Source organism: Amblyomma mixtum, chromosome 2 (genome assembly GCF_055824585.1).
Source record: "Amblyomma mixtum isolate Tamu chromosome 2, ASM5582458v1, whole genome shotgun sequence".
Taxonomy (NCBI): Eukaryota; Metazoa; Arthropoda; class Arachnida; order Ixodida; family Ixodidae; genus Amblyomma; species Amblyomma mixtum.
Genome location: NC_143013.1, coordinates 100,477,382 through 100,491,185, shown reverse-complemented (window position 1 = coordinate 100,491,185; position 13,804 = coordinate 100,477,382). Strand labels below are relative to the sequence as shown.

General features: G+C 47.3%; 1 protein-coding gene across 1 annotated transcript in view; it reads right to left on the bottom strand.

Moving 5' to 3' along the window:
- LOC149360297 (uncharacterized) overlaps nt 1-12,295 on the bottom strand; it is a 30,496-nt gene extending 18,201 nt beyond the window's left edge. Inside the window, exons 1-2 of the mRNA XM_089572258.1 lie at nt 12,088-12,295; nt 127-324 (exon numbers count right to left, since the gene is read on the bottom strand). Of these exons, the coding sequence (XP_089428384.1) occupies nt 127-324; nt 12,088-12,214 (325 nt within the window). The 5' untranslated portion in view covers nt 12,215-12,295. The remainder of the gene's footprint in view (nt 1-126; nt 325-12,087) is intronic.
- Nucleotides 12,296-13,804: the final 1,509 nt, after the last annotated feature.

Genomic DNA, 13,804 nt, shown 5'->3' with positions numbered 1-13,804 from the left:
AAAAGCACGACTGGACGGGACGTTGTCTCGTTTCATCTTTGTGATCACAGAGCGCATTCAAGCAACATAGCAAATCAATACTAACTAGCTTCTTTTGTCGCCTTGCTGTGTTTGCATGCAGCTCACGTTCGGTGAGTGATGGTCTGGCCAGCACAACGCTTGCGCCGGCGAAGACACACGCCCACATGGCGGCGAAATTGTTGACGCTGTTGGTGAGGAAGACGCACACCCTGTCACCGGGCTCGACGCCGTGCTTCTGGAAGCCCGCAGCATAGCGTTGCATAAGGACGAAGAGCTCTTTACGGGTCACCGCGATGGCACCATCTGCCTGCATGTGTTGGCGTGTTTCAGACTGAGCGAACAGGTTCAGCGGGAACAAAGAGTGAACTAGCAGAGAGAACCAGCTGGTTTTTCGTGTACCCACCGTGGTGGTTCAGTGCCTGTGGCGCTTTTCTGCTGAGCATAACGCATCGAGATTGAGACCCCTCCTTGATGATCGTACAGTCTTTGTCAAAAGTAACCAGGCTGCATGGTTTACTTTTCAGTCGTATATTAAAACTATTATGCCAGCCCTCAAGATCTAAATCTCTGTATCGTAAGGAGAACCCTTGCCCTCACCTTCAAAGAACTTTTTGATCTTTACGGAAGCCGTGAGCGCTTTACTATACGAATGAGAAGCGAGCCATGCAGCCTGGTTCCTTTTGACAAAGACTGTACGTATTTTGATGTTGGCGATGGGCAAAAACCGTCAGGGTGCTATTGTGGCAGTGCGCATTGAGCAAATCGGTCTGGTCGACATAAATGCATAGCGCTCCATTATTTCGCCTTTGACCTTCACGTGGAACTTTGTGGCACTAAATCTCGCACGTTGTGCCGTTTTGTCCTCTTTGAAATTGTCACATGAAGCGCAAGTGTCGCAAGGAACAAAAACCTGTGACGGTAGCCAAAAGCTTAAAATGCACCGCCTACCTCTTTAGGATCTTTCAGGATGTTACCGCAACCGCAATACATGAACAAAATCTATCCAGTAAATCTGACTTTTTCAGAACAGATAGACCTCGTCAATTCACTATCGCTAGTTTTTTACGTGATAATGCTCCACCGTCAGATAGGGGGCGCCGCGAATTTTAGGCCTTCTTGCTAATTTAAAGAACACGGGCTTAACGTACACCGAAGCCGGTAGCGAGCACAGTGCACCAAAGGCGGAAGTTCAGTACACGGGCGTTCTAAGATTTGGTCTTAGCCAAAATAAATCCATTGCCAACGGAATCAAATCCGCGAACTCAAGCTCGGTAGGACAAGTCTTTAGCTACTCAGCTGCTGTGAACAGTGGCTAGAGCTCTTCGTGGCACCTGGCGTCACCGCTGTATCTTCTCTAGCTCACGGTGCGACGAAAACCTTATAGCTTTCTTAAACTACTCTTTCACGCTATCATGCACGCAAACCGTGATTGGATGGTTAGAAACTAGGCTGAAGCGTTGATGAGCAGGTGGTTGTACGTCGCAACGATGTCTGATGCTTCAGATGTCCTTCTCTTCGTTGTAATAAAAAAAGCTAGGTTAAAGAACAAGCTGTAACCATGTAACCATAGGTTTCGTCTATATATTTTTTGTGCTTTTAATAAACTTTGTCAGTTGTTAGTGAGCACTTGTGTTGTTGTCACTCTGTCTCTGTCCCTGTCCCTGTGGTGCCACACCAGTATGAATTCGTACCAACTCGCCCAATTTTCAACCCTTTTAAAGAACAAGCACTCAAGACACGTCTAAAGCGACATCAGCTCACATGGACGCCTTCGACACTACCAATATCCCGACAGTAAGAAGAAACAAACAGGAAATATTTCACTTCCTTTGTGCTACACGTTTATACTCCATCGCAGACATTGCACACAAAGACCAAAATACATTTTATTGGTACACTAAAATCCAAAAGGCGAATGAGTCACGTGAACAGACAGGTGTTCTCCCCACAGAGATTCGTCTTTCTGAGAGGTGTCGAGGTCATTACTTAGTCATGATCATCATCAGACCAACAACTCCCATTGAAGGATAAAGGGCTCTTACATATTTCCCCAGTAAACCCTTTCCTGTGCCTGCCGCGACTAACCTGTCCCTGCAAACTTCTCAATCTGATTCGCCTGCTTAACACTCTGCCGCGCCCTGCAACCTTTAATGTTGCAGGCTAAAACGTCGGATAATAATAAGACTTGCAGAAGAGTGCCGTATTAACTTATTAAAGCTGTTTTGTTTTTACCTCCTACCTGCACAGCGTTGTCACATCATCTCTCTTCCAGATGATGTACCTAGGGACCCTCTGTTCGTTCATGGGACATGGAAGGTTCACCCAGAAAGAATGACAATCGCTGAAGAGTAATGCAAAAAGGATCAAAGCAGTTTGCGACTTTTTAGCTGCACTCACTTGCAAGTGGTCTTGCAAGTGGTCCGTGCAGTGTTCAGCTGAAGCGCTACCATTTTATAAACGAATGCCAACTATGCGAGCAACTATAAATGCCGTGCAGCCATTTCTTTCCTGGACATTGATTCGATTTCAGAGGCTTTACTTTCGAATAGTTCAAGTTCAAGTTCAAGTTTGTTTTCCTTTCTTACAAAGGAGGAGCCGGGACTAAAAGCTGTGGTAACAGCTTGACTGAAGGTCCCGACTCCTTGAGACAGTGGCAGTACAGAAGGAAGGCGAGGGTCATATCATTTACATCAATTAGTAATGCCATGGTATGCGATGGAGATCCACATTTACGCGAAGCGCGAACACACATGCAAAACGAAAATCGCAATACACACATGTACTCAAAGCAAATGTTATACATAACTAGAATATACAGGATAGATGTCCCAAACTTTGGACGAAAAAAAAAATCGTGTCTGCTTCTTTTACAGATTTAAATTGTCTCGGCAGTAGTCACGGATATTGTGTTTTGAATTTATGGTAATATCAGAATTGTCATGGATTAGTTTGTTTAGCAAGACGGGAAGGTTGTAACTTAAGGACTGGTTCATAGAGTAAGTTCTTGGTGTTAGAGTGATCCAAGTTTCTTTGTATCTAGTGTTACGGTAGCTGTTATTTTCACTCTGTTGTCCAAGTACAATGAAGGGATTATCACATTGTTGTGAAGAGTATTTATAGCATAATAGAAGCCTGTAAAAGTATAACGTGAAGATTGCAAGGATATCATACCTTATAAAGATATTTCTTGTGGGGAAAAGGAATGGCACATTTGCTATGGACCGGAGGGCTTTTTTCTCCAGCAAATGCAATCTATGAAGATTTGTTACCCCTGTTGCTCCCCAAACCAAGCTGCAGTATTGGATATGAGTTAGTACTAACGCGTTGTAGAGCAACATCTTTACCCTTACTGGAAAAATATGTCTAAAGCGACCATGTATACCTAGAGCTGAGGAAACTTTCGAACAAATGTGTTCTATGTGCGCATTCCAAGTTAGGTTGTGAGAAAAGATAACTCCCAGTGTTTTTACAGAAGTCACAAGCTCTATTGGTTGGCTGTTTAAGGCTATTTTGAGAGGCGTAGATATTTTCTTTCCATTAGGGATGTATAATAGAATTTGTGTTTTTGATGGATTTATGCGCAAGGAGTTTGCATCTGCTCATGAGTGCAGTTTATTAAGGGCTTCGCTTGTTTTGCATGCAACCTCGGCCTCGGAAATACCGGTGACAAAAAAAGTTGTGTCATCCGCAAATGACACAACCTGAACATTACTAGCGCTGTAGACGATGTCATTTATATAAACTAAAAATAGCAAAGGCCCAAGAATGCTTCCTTGGGGCACTCCGCATGTTATGCGTTTGAGAGGCTGCCTGGATGCCCATCCAACGCCGTTAAACATTAAGATTGATTATTAATAATTATACAAAATAAAGGGGTAATAGCTGCCGCGGTGGCTCAGTGGTTGTGGTGACCCGCTGCTGACCCGAAAGACGCGGGTTCGATCCCGACCGCGGCTGTCAAATTTCGATGGAGGCGAAAAGCTAGAGGCCTGTGTACTTCGCGATGTCAGTGCACGTTAAAGAACCCTAGGTGGTCGAAATTATTCGGAGCCCTTCACTACGGCGTCCCTCATAGCCTGAGTCACTTTGGGATGTTAAACCACAAATTTTAAACCAATGGGGAGTTTCAATAAGGTGGTGCAAATAAGTTTGTCGCACTATTATAAATAAGTTATCTATGCCTACAATATATAGCTAGAACGAGTAAACACGGGCTCTTTAGTTTCTAAGATGAAATTCATAAAGCAAGTAAAATGAAAATTATAATATCGGAGATGAAGGCAGAGAGAAAGCGAGAGAAACAGATGTACAGAAAGGCAGGGAGATAAGATATGAAAGAGTATTGTATGGCCCCTATTATTCTTACAATTGGAGTACAATGTGAATAATTTCACGCTACAGCAGATGGGGCATTATGGCGTCTCTCCTATTGGAACTTTTCGCATCCTTCAAACGCTAGTAGATATCTGTACACGGCCGGCTGACAGCAGCTGACAGCAGGTGAACGCCGCATCCAGCAGAGCAAAAGCTGCAAAGAGCTCTCCATTCACATGCACTCAAGGAACGTTGCAAAAATGAACATTTGTATTAGAAAGCATAAAACGACATGTACAAAAAAACGCCGTCAGTTACTTTTGGCAAAGAGGGTACGTGCCGTAAAAAGGCGTTGCTGAAAAATGTAGACGACCCGTCGTGTTTGCATTGCTCTGTTGGTTGAATGGGTTGAGTAGGGTCATGGGCGAAACGACATGACGGGACGTGGCCTTGTCTAGCTTTGTCCTTGTGATCTCTCAGCGCATTCAAGCAACACGCAAATTAATACCAACTAGCCTCTTTTGTCGCCGTCTTAATGCTGTGGATCTCAATGTTCTGATTACTTCCTTGATGGTTCGGGGATCTGGTGACTGGATGAAGGAACCCACAGGGCTAAGTCTTCGAAAACTACAGGTATTTGCTCTTTATAGTATTGATCATCATCACTACTAGCCTAATAATAACTGAGATACAGGTTTCTGCCATATTCTTCCAACTGACCCTATCCTGAGCAGCTGCCGCCATGTTATTCCCGCAAACTTCAACTCATAATCCCACCTATCTTTCTTCCGCCCCGTGCCACGCTCGCCTTCATTTCGAATACATTCTGATATCTTTAGGGACCATTGCGTATCGTGCCTTCGCATGACATGCGCTGCCCAAAGCCATTTAGCCTTACTTTTTTAAAAGTTACCACTAACACGTGTTTGTCCTCTGGCCTATTCAAGTCTTCTTGTGTCATACCGTCACATCTATAATTTTTATTTCAAAACCTGAGAGATCCTGGCAATGAGGGATCATGGCAAGCTGCTATTCATGATCTGAGAGTCCCTGCAATGTACTCCGCCACATTACAATTCGTTTATTTATTTTGGGAAGAAATGGGCATGAATAGGGCGTACAATGCAAAGGTAAGATAGTAGATAGCCTCTTAGCATAATGTAATGGATGCTGACGTTTGTTGTGATGGATGCTGGTGACAAAGTTTGTGGTAATCTGTTGGCCACAGCTTGCACAGTACAGAGTTAATTGAATGGATGTAGAACTGTACATTGTCCTGAAGTGGATGTAGTTAGATTTCCGATGATAACGACAATGCTTCATCTCTCGTCCCAACTTCCCTAAAGGCTATGACATCCAATTTATTAGCCACTAATTCCTGGAACTATTTTGCTAGGTTAACTTAACCGGATAACGTAGGTTCTAGCATTAAACTCTGCCAGGTTGTTTCCAATAGCGGCTCTTCAGTATTCGGAGGTTCCTGCCATCTCCACTACTTTATATCATAGATCTTGCCTTCGTTTGGGTCGGCTGCTTTATTAGATTGCACGGGTAAAAACATACACTAAATCAGAGGGGCAAGCTTTCACCGCTTTGTTGCCCCAGACGTCGGCTAGCCCGCTATGTTCGCCTAAGCGAACTCTCCCACCTAATTGGCCTCTGACAGTCTGCACCGCATTTTGCGTACATTTTACTAAACCAATAAAGAAGGAACTTTTTATAGTTTGCTTTTTACTGAAATAACCAACAAAACGAATCTACCCATGTGGTTATTTACCGCCGAGCACCGCATTTAACTTGTGAGCCTTTTGTAGGCAGGTTAGAGCAAACATGCACACAATGAAAAAGCGAAAGGGGACAAACACGCAACGGGAATCTCTTTCTCTGTCCGGTTTTCAGATATCTGGTCCCCCTTCAAGTCGCGGCGGTGGAGCTGTAATATCTTGCACATCCGTCTCTTCACCCGAAGCTCCTGTGTTTTGGCTCCGCTCGCAAAAAGACGCGAGTTTCGCAGCGTCTGAGTGTTTCTTAGTCTGCTATCGGTCCTGGTGTGTGTCTGGTTTGTTTGAAAAGAAGCGTATGCGATTGGCGCCTGGAAGGCAGTACCAATACTAGCACTCACAAAGTGAATTAAAAGAACTACAGCATTGGAATTCAAGGTACTGATCACTCCCTGCTCTACGGCCCGCCCCCGTACGCCCGTATAGCTCCATTTTTGAGGCACTTCTTCTTTCGAACTTTTCTGGTGATCTGCAGTGAAAACCCAAGAAAATCAATTGCCCGGAAATAATTTTCGTTCATTTCGGGGGTAAAGTGGTAACGGACAAGTGGAAAGGCTAAACTGGTTACGGTGCTCAGCTGCTGCCGCTAACGACGCGGGTTCGATCCCGGCAGCGGCGGTTGAATCTTGATGGAGTCGAAATTCTAGAGGCCCGTGTACTGTGCGATGTCAGTATACGTTAAAGAATCCCAGGTGGTCGAAACATCCGCAACCCTTCACTTCGGCGTCTGAGTAGCTTTGGGACGTTAACCACACCCCTCTCATCCACAAATCAATACCGTACGGAGACAAATGATAAGTACGCCTTTACGGTAAGTCACCTACGCAGAGGACGCGAAGAATTCTTGGTGCCGGCATCTTGGGGCTGAGCGCCGGCCGTTTGCGAGAGGTTGAAGCCGTTGGGTTAGGAAGGCCTGTCGTTCTCAGTACTGTTAGGTCAAGTGCATCTTTCTTGCTCCCTCGGATGTGCGTGGATGCCACTTTTTAACATTTCTCTCCTTCTTAAGGGTCGTCTCCTGCCCTTAAGGAACTGCCCCTTTCTTTCTTTCGGTTCACCACAGAAACGTGCTGTTGAGATATGCGACGTTTGTTCTCGTAGCTGTAACCAGCCGGAGGGACGACGCTTACAGCAGCATGGTCAGTGCAAGAAATGAACCACTGTTTATTGAAGGCACAGCTTTTATAGGCACGACGCTTGCCGGCGTTCTGGGCCAGCCGAGTGGGACGCGCGCCGGCGTTCTGGGCAAGCCGAGCGGGACGCGCGCCGGCGTTCTGGGCAAGCCGAGCGGGACGCGTGCCGGCGTTCTGGGCGAGCCGAGCGGGACGCTGTAACCTACTGCGCATTACTGTTGCGCATCGGCGCGATGCAATAACTGATGCGCGGCACTGATACGAACACGACACGTGTCCGTTACATCCTCCCTCGGGAAAGAACAAAATGAGACACTTCAATATAACAGTCACAGTTAGGGCACTTGATTAAAGTGTTCGTCATAGCGTAGCCTCTGTGGGGGCCGGGAGGTCCGAGTTGATCTTCTCACGGTGGGCGACGATGGGATGCTCGACGGAGAATTGTATCCACTTGCTGGTCGAGAAGATTCCTCACAGTTTGTAGCAGAGGCCACTCTAGAGGATTGTGCACCTGATTCAGCTGGTGTCGTAGGTTGCTGTGTACGGGGCTGAGAACCCGAACAAGTGTCGTCGTCGCTTTCACTGGTGTACTGCTCCGCCGTCCTAAGCAGATGCCGGCGGTTCCGCCGCAGCATACGTTGATGTTTGGTTTGTACCAAGTAGGATCTTGGAGCGGTTTCAGCAACGACCTTCGCTTTACGCGACCAACCAGCAGCATCCTGAAGTCGCACCGTTGAGCCTCTGTGTAGTGCTGCCAAAGGCTGTCCAGCCCTGGCTTGGTGGCGTTTCCTTACTGTAGTACGAGTCACCCTGCCGAAGTCGGGAAGGTTAGAACGAAGTCGCCTTCGCTGAAGAAGCTCACCCGGAGAATGCCCATCTTCCAGCGGTGTAGAGCGATATGCAAGAAGACCAAGCCAGAAGTCCTCCCGGGCGTCGAGGGTCTTTTTCAGGATCCTCTTCACGATCTGCACTCCTTTTTCCGCCAAGCCGTTCGACTGCGGACAACGGGGGCTCGATGTTATATGATGAAAGTCATATGCTCTGGCAAACGTGGCAAATTCATGGCTCGAGAACTGGGGTCCGTTATCCGTGCATACTTCCACTGGTATACCATACCGGGCGAACATGGCGCTAAGGGCTGCGATCGTGGTTTCCGCAGTTGTGTTGTCGAGCGTGGCGACCTCGGGAAAATTTGAAAATGCATCATACGCAACCACGTACGACTTGCCCGCATAGGAAAAGATATCTACTCCAACCCTGTACCAAGCACATTTTGGAACGGGTCGCATTAGCAAGGGTTCTTCTGGCTGCCTGTACGCGTATTTTCTGCACGTTGCACAGCTTTCCACACGGGCAGTGATGTCGCCATTCAGACCAGGCCAAAAAATAAGTTTCCGCGCCCTCTCCTTACATTTTTGCATCCCAAGGTGGCCCGCATGAATTCTTTCCAACATGATTCGTCGCATACTTTTCGGTATGACGACTTTAGTGCCTTTCAGCACTACTCCATTAACGACAGAGAGTTCGTGCGAAAATGGCTTGAGTTCACCTGTCACTGGCTGCCCGTCCACCAAGCATGCTATCACAGTCTGGAGGTAGCAGTCCCGTGCAGTTTCCAGCTGTAGCGACCGCAGCGTTTCGGAGGTGACCATGTAGCCCAAGGACTGGACGGCGTGAACCTCAACGTCGTGTGTTGTGCCACCTTTTTCTTCGACCTGATCCTTTGTTGACCGTGACAACATGTCAGCGAGAACGAGATGTTTTCCTGGAATGTACTGCAAGACAAAGTCGTACTTTAGCAAACGCAAAAAGAATCGTTGCACTCGTGGTGGCATGTCAGCAATTTCTTTCCGTGCTATCGCTACCAGCGGTTTGTGGTCCGTTTCGATAAGCACGTTTCTACCGTACACGAACTCGTGAAACCTTTCGCAGCCAAAACATATCCCAAGTGCTTCCTTCTCAATTTGGGCATAATTCTTCTCGGCTTGCGTTAAAACACGAGATGCGTATGCTACGGGCCTCCACTCACCACTGTAGTCTTGCAGTAATGCTGCACCAACGCCGTCTTTTGATGCGTCACAGGTAATCTTGGATTTTCGTTGCGGATCAAAGATTGCAAGAAGGGGGGCGGTGGTCAGGATTTGTGTTAGTTTTTTCCACTCCTGCGCATGGTTATCTGTCCATTGGAATTCTGAGCGCGTCTTGATAAGCTCACGTAGAAGCGTTGTTCGCTCGGACAGTCGTGGGACAAATTTACCAAAGTAATTAAGTACACCCAGCATTCGCTGAACGTCACTCTTGGACGTTGGTGTTGGTATATTCACCAAGTTTTTGATTAGCTTGGGGTCAGGCGATATGCCCGTTCGGCCTATGATATCGCCAAGGAATCTGACTTCTTTCACCCTAAACTTGCACTTCTGGATGTTGAAAGTCAAGCCGGCTTTCTCGGCGGCTTTTAGCGCTGCTATCAACCGCTCATCGTGTTCTTGTCTACTGGAACCCCATACTAAAATATCGTCAATATATACCAGTACGCCGGGTAGGCCATCAAAGACTTGGCTCATACTCTGTTGAAATACCTCTGGTGCGGAAGAAATGCCAAAGGGCAGCCGGAGAAAACGGTATCTCCCGAACGGCGAAGAAAAAGTGCAGATCCTCGAAGTCCGCTCATCAAGCGGTATCTGATGATAGCCCGAATTTGCATCAAGGCAGCTGAAGTACTGGGCATTTGTTAAACGGGCTTCCAAATCTTCTCGCCTAGGAAGCGGGAAATGCTGCCTCTTTATGTACTTGTTTATAGCCCTGGGATCCATACACACCCTTAGCGTGCCATCTTTCTTCTTTGCCAAAACTAGGGGGCTGACCCAGTCGGTAGGTTCGTTCACCCTCACAATGATGCCAGCACGTACCATTCGGTCAAGTTCTTTTTTAAGGGGTTCTTCTAGCGCCACCGGAACTCGTCGCGCTGGTTGCACTACTGGTATCGCTTCAGGTGACAAGACCATACTGTACGCCTGCTGCAAACACCCGAGGCCCTGGAATATGTGCCCGAAATTTTTCAGAAGGTCATCAGTTGCGGTCTTGTCTACGGCACATACCCTACGCTGGACTAGCCCCAGAGCTTCACTCGCTTCTAGCCCAAGTATGGCTTGACGCCCATTTTTCACCACAAAGAACTTCACTGTGGCAGAAGTGTTCCCAAGACGGACTTCAAGCGTACACGTTCCAAAACACGTTATGATGCCTCCGTTATACGCCCGCAGGATCGAATTAGTCGGCTTCAGTTCTTCTGCTCCCCGCAGTTTTTGGTAAATCGACATAGGAAACAAGCTTGCTTGCGATCCGGTGTCCACTTTAAAACGGATCGCACAGTTACGAACTTGAGCCTTGACCATCCAATCCCTCTCGCGCTTTGCCGTGGTGACTTCTAGGATGTCAAAGTCCGCGTCTTGCTGTTCTCGCACTTCACTGACCCCGGCTGACGCGCAGCAATTTGCGAAATGGTTCAGCTTGTGACACAAACGACACTTCTTTCCAAAAGCTGGGCATTGCTTAGGTTTGTGCCAGCGGTTGCACTTACGACAACGAAACTGTTTTTTTGCTTCTTTCCCCTCTTTCGAGGGAGCCGCGCGCCTCGAAATCGCGTCGACACTGTCGTCCCCTCTGTGCCAAACTTCATTCCGCTGTGCTAGCGTCTCTGCTGCTCTGCACATTTCCTCTGCTTTTTTCAACGTCAGATGGTTGTCCCGCAGCATCTTCTCACGTAGTCGAGGATTACACGTGCCAAATACAATCTGGTCCCTTATCATCGATTCTTGCAGCGTGCCAAAGTTGCACTGTGCCGCTTGCTTTTTCAAGTCACGAACAAATTTTTCAAAAGGTTCTCCCTCCGCTTACTTTCTTGAACGGAATACGTATCTTTCATGCACTTCATTGCTAACTTCGGCACAATAAGCATCAAACTTGCTCACCAAGGTGCTGTAGTTCGTCTTGTCTTCATTGTCGCCAAACTGGAAGTTGTTGAAGACGTCCAAAGCGTCGTCGCCAGCGATGCTCAACAGGAGTGCCGCCTTGGATGCATCCGATCTGGGCTGGTCCTTAGTCTCCGTCGCCTGCAGAAATAACTCGAATTTCTGCTTAAAACGCTTCCAGTTTTCTGTTACGTTACCAGTCAGCCGCAATGGCTCTGGTGTCTTCAGCAGGTCCATCGCACACCGGACGCAGGGTCGATTTCCATAGGCCTCAAAGGGCCACTTCTGACACCATGTAACCAGCCGGAGGGACGACGCTTACAGCAGCATGGTCAGTGCAAGAAATGAACCACTGTTTATTGAAGGCACAACTTTTATAGGCACGACGCTTGCCGGCGTTCTGGGCCAGCCGAGTGGGACGCGCGCCGGCGTTCTGGGCAAGCCGAGCGGGACGCGTGCCGGCGTTCTGGGCGAGCCGAGCGGGACGCTGTAACCTACTGCGCATTACTGTTGCGCATCGGCGCGATGCAATAACTGATGCGCGGCACTGATACGAACACGACACGTGTCCGTTACAGTAGCTGTCCATATCACCGCGAAGAAGATACATTAGCCTCTATGTGCTCACTGTAATCTAACCCTGTCCATTGGCCGCAAAACCACTTATAATAATGAGGCACGACTTAAGTGAAAATAAAAGCACAATTCCACGATGCTCTTCAGAGCTCTGCACACCTTTGGAACCTTTATACCAAGCTGCGAAAACTTGAGGCACCTTGCTCTCTCGTGTGAGCGTGTGAGCGCGTGCTCTAGTCCCGCGAGGATTGTCCATTACTGTTTCAACATGTAATAAATCCACAGGGGGTATACTTGCCAGCGCCAGCTTGCCCGGATTTTTCAGGAGCGCCTTCTTGGCAGCGTCGTAAAATGAGCAGCAGGGTATGTCGACCTCAGGAAACGGTGAGTAGACGACACGGTCTTCAATCCTTGCCCTCATTTTAGCCTTCGAGTCTCTGCTTTGCTGCACGGTTCCTTGGCTTAAAGCTGCTTGTGGGCTGTTCGCGGCCGTACTTCTCAAGCACCTAAAAGATTTACATGCTTTCATAAGTAAAAGAAAGATGAAGTTATCCCCAGTGGCCAACTTACCAGAAAACAGTGGCCAGCGCATTCAGTTTTTTTAAATGTTCAGGTTTCATAAACAGACATGTTTCAGCTTCTTGACCTCTTAAGGCCGTTTCTTGCTAAGCTGAGGGAGCAACGCCTGTCTGGCTGCTGCCTCCTCACTTGAGTTTTGGTCTAGACAGTGCTTGTGAATGCTTCTGTATTTAGCAGGACACCGTATATGCACCTTGCTTATCGCTTGCTAGGGTACTGGCAGTACTGAAGCAAAAACTTCTCGAGAGTGACCGGCCGTCACTCGACGACATAAAAATGTGGAAACATTTCTAGCCCGCGTTGATCACGTTCGTGATACAAGATTGGGAAGCACGCAATTCTTTGATCAGTGTCCCAATAAATCAGGATCGAGCGCTTTTGTGTCAGCGCCTGCGAGGCTCCCATCGGCCATGGCCTGATGACCGCTTTCCAAATAGCTCTTGCACTTAAAAACAGAAGAGAAAAAGCATAATAAAGTGCTAGTTGCACGAGCGTAATTTTCGCGGTTTTGGGTCGTGGTCAGTGTCGTTGTCGCGACCGTATTCCTAATTTCCCCCAAAGGAGGATGGCACAGATCTGAAAAATCATACTACGGCCGGCTCGAGGCTACTCTGTTGCCCACCATTCTCAGAAGCCGGACTTGGGCAAACAAATTCCAACTCCGTACGCTAATGCGCACCGCGACGCTGAGTACCCTTCCGCTCAGCCATGAATCTGCCCTATTTGGCTGCATCGTGCGAAAATCCATGCGCTTTAGAAAGCACGCAGGCAAAGAAACTCCTCAAGTGCGTGCAACTAGTTGAAAACGAGAAATCTTTCGAGCCTCAGCGCCTAGGCTATTCGCGTTTTCTCAATTATAAAAACTGATATAGATATTACTGACGACCGGCTACAAATCTGTAATTGCAACTAGGCGCCTAGCTATACTAGTCAAAAAGTTAATTATTAAATTTTAGTTAACCAGCTTACTACTTAAGACGACTCACCTGTTTTCTGGTATCTGCCAACACTGGTAATACTATGCCCAAAAGTCATATCTTTACACCAAAAAGCCTATTTCGATAAAATTTTTCAAAGCGTTTGCTGAAACACCCGGTATATATACACACATAAACAAGGGGTTTCACCTAAGGCTTCGAATACGTTTTAAAAGTAGGCTTTTTCAGTAGAAGACCACTTTTTAGCATAGCATGGAAAGTGGTGTAATACATCAGAATACAGTGAAGATGTGCTAACTAGCAGGCTGGTTAACTAATATTGAACAGTTAACTTTTATACTACTACTGCTAGGCTCCTTAATTATTGAGAGGTGTGTAGCCCACCGTGACTAATATCCACAACATATTTTAGAATTTCGAACACGTGCATACTCTCGGCGCTGTGGCCCGGCAAATTCTTGCAAATACATGCGCTTTCGAGGAGCTTGCAGCCT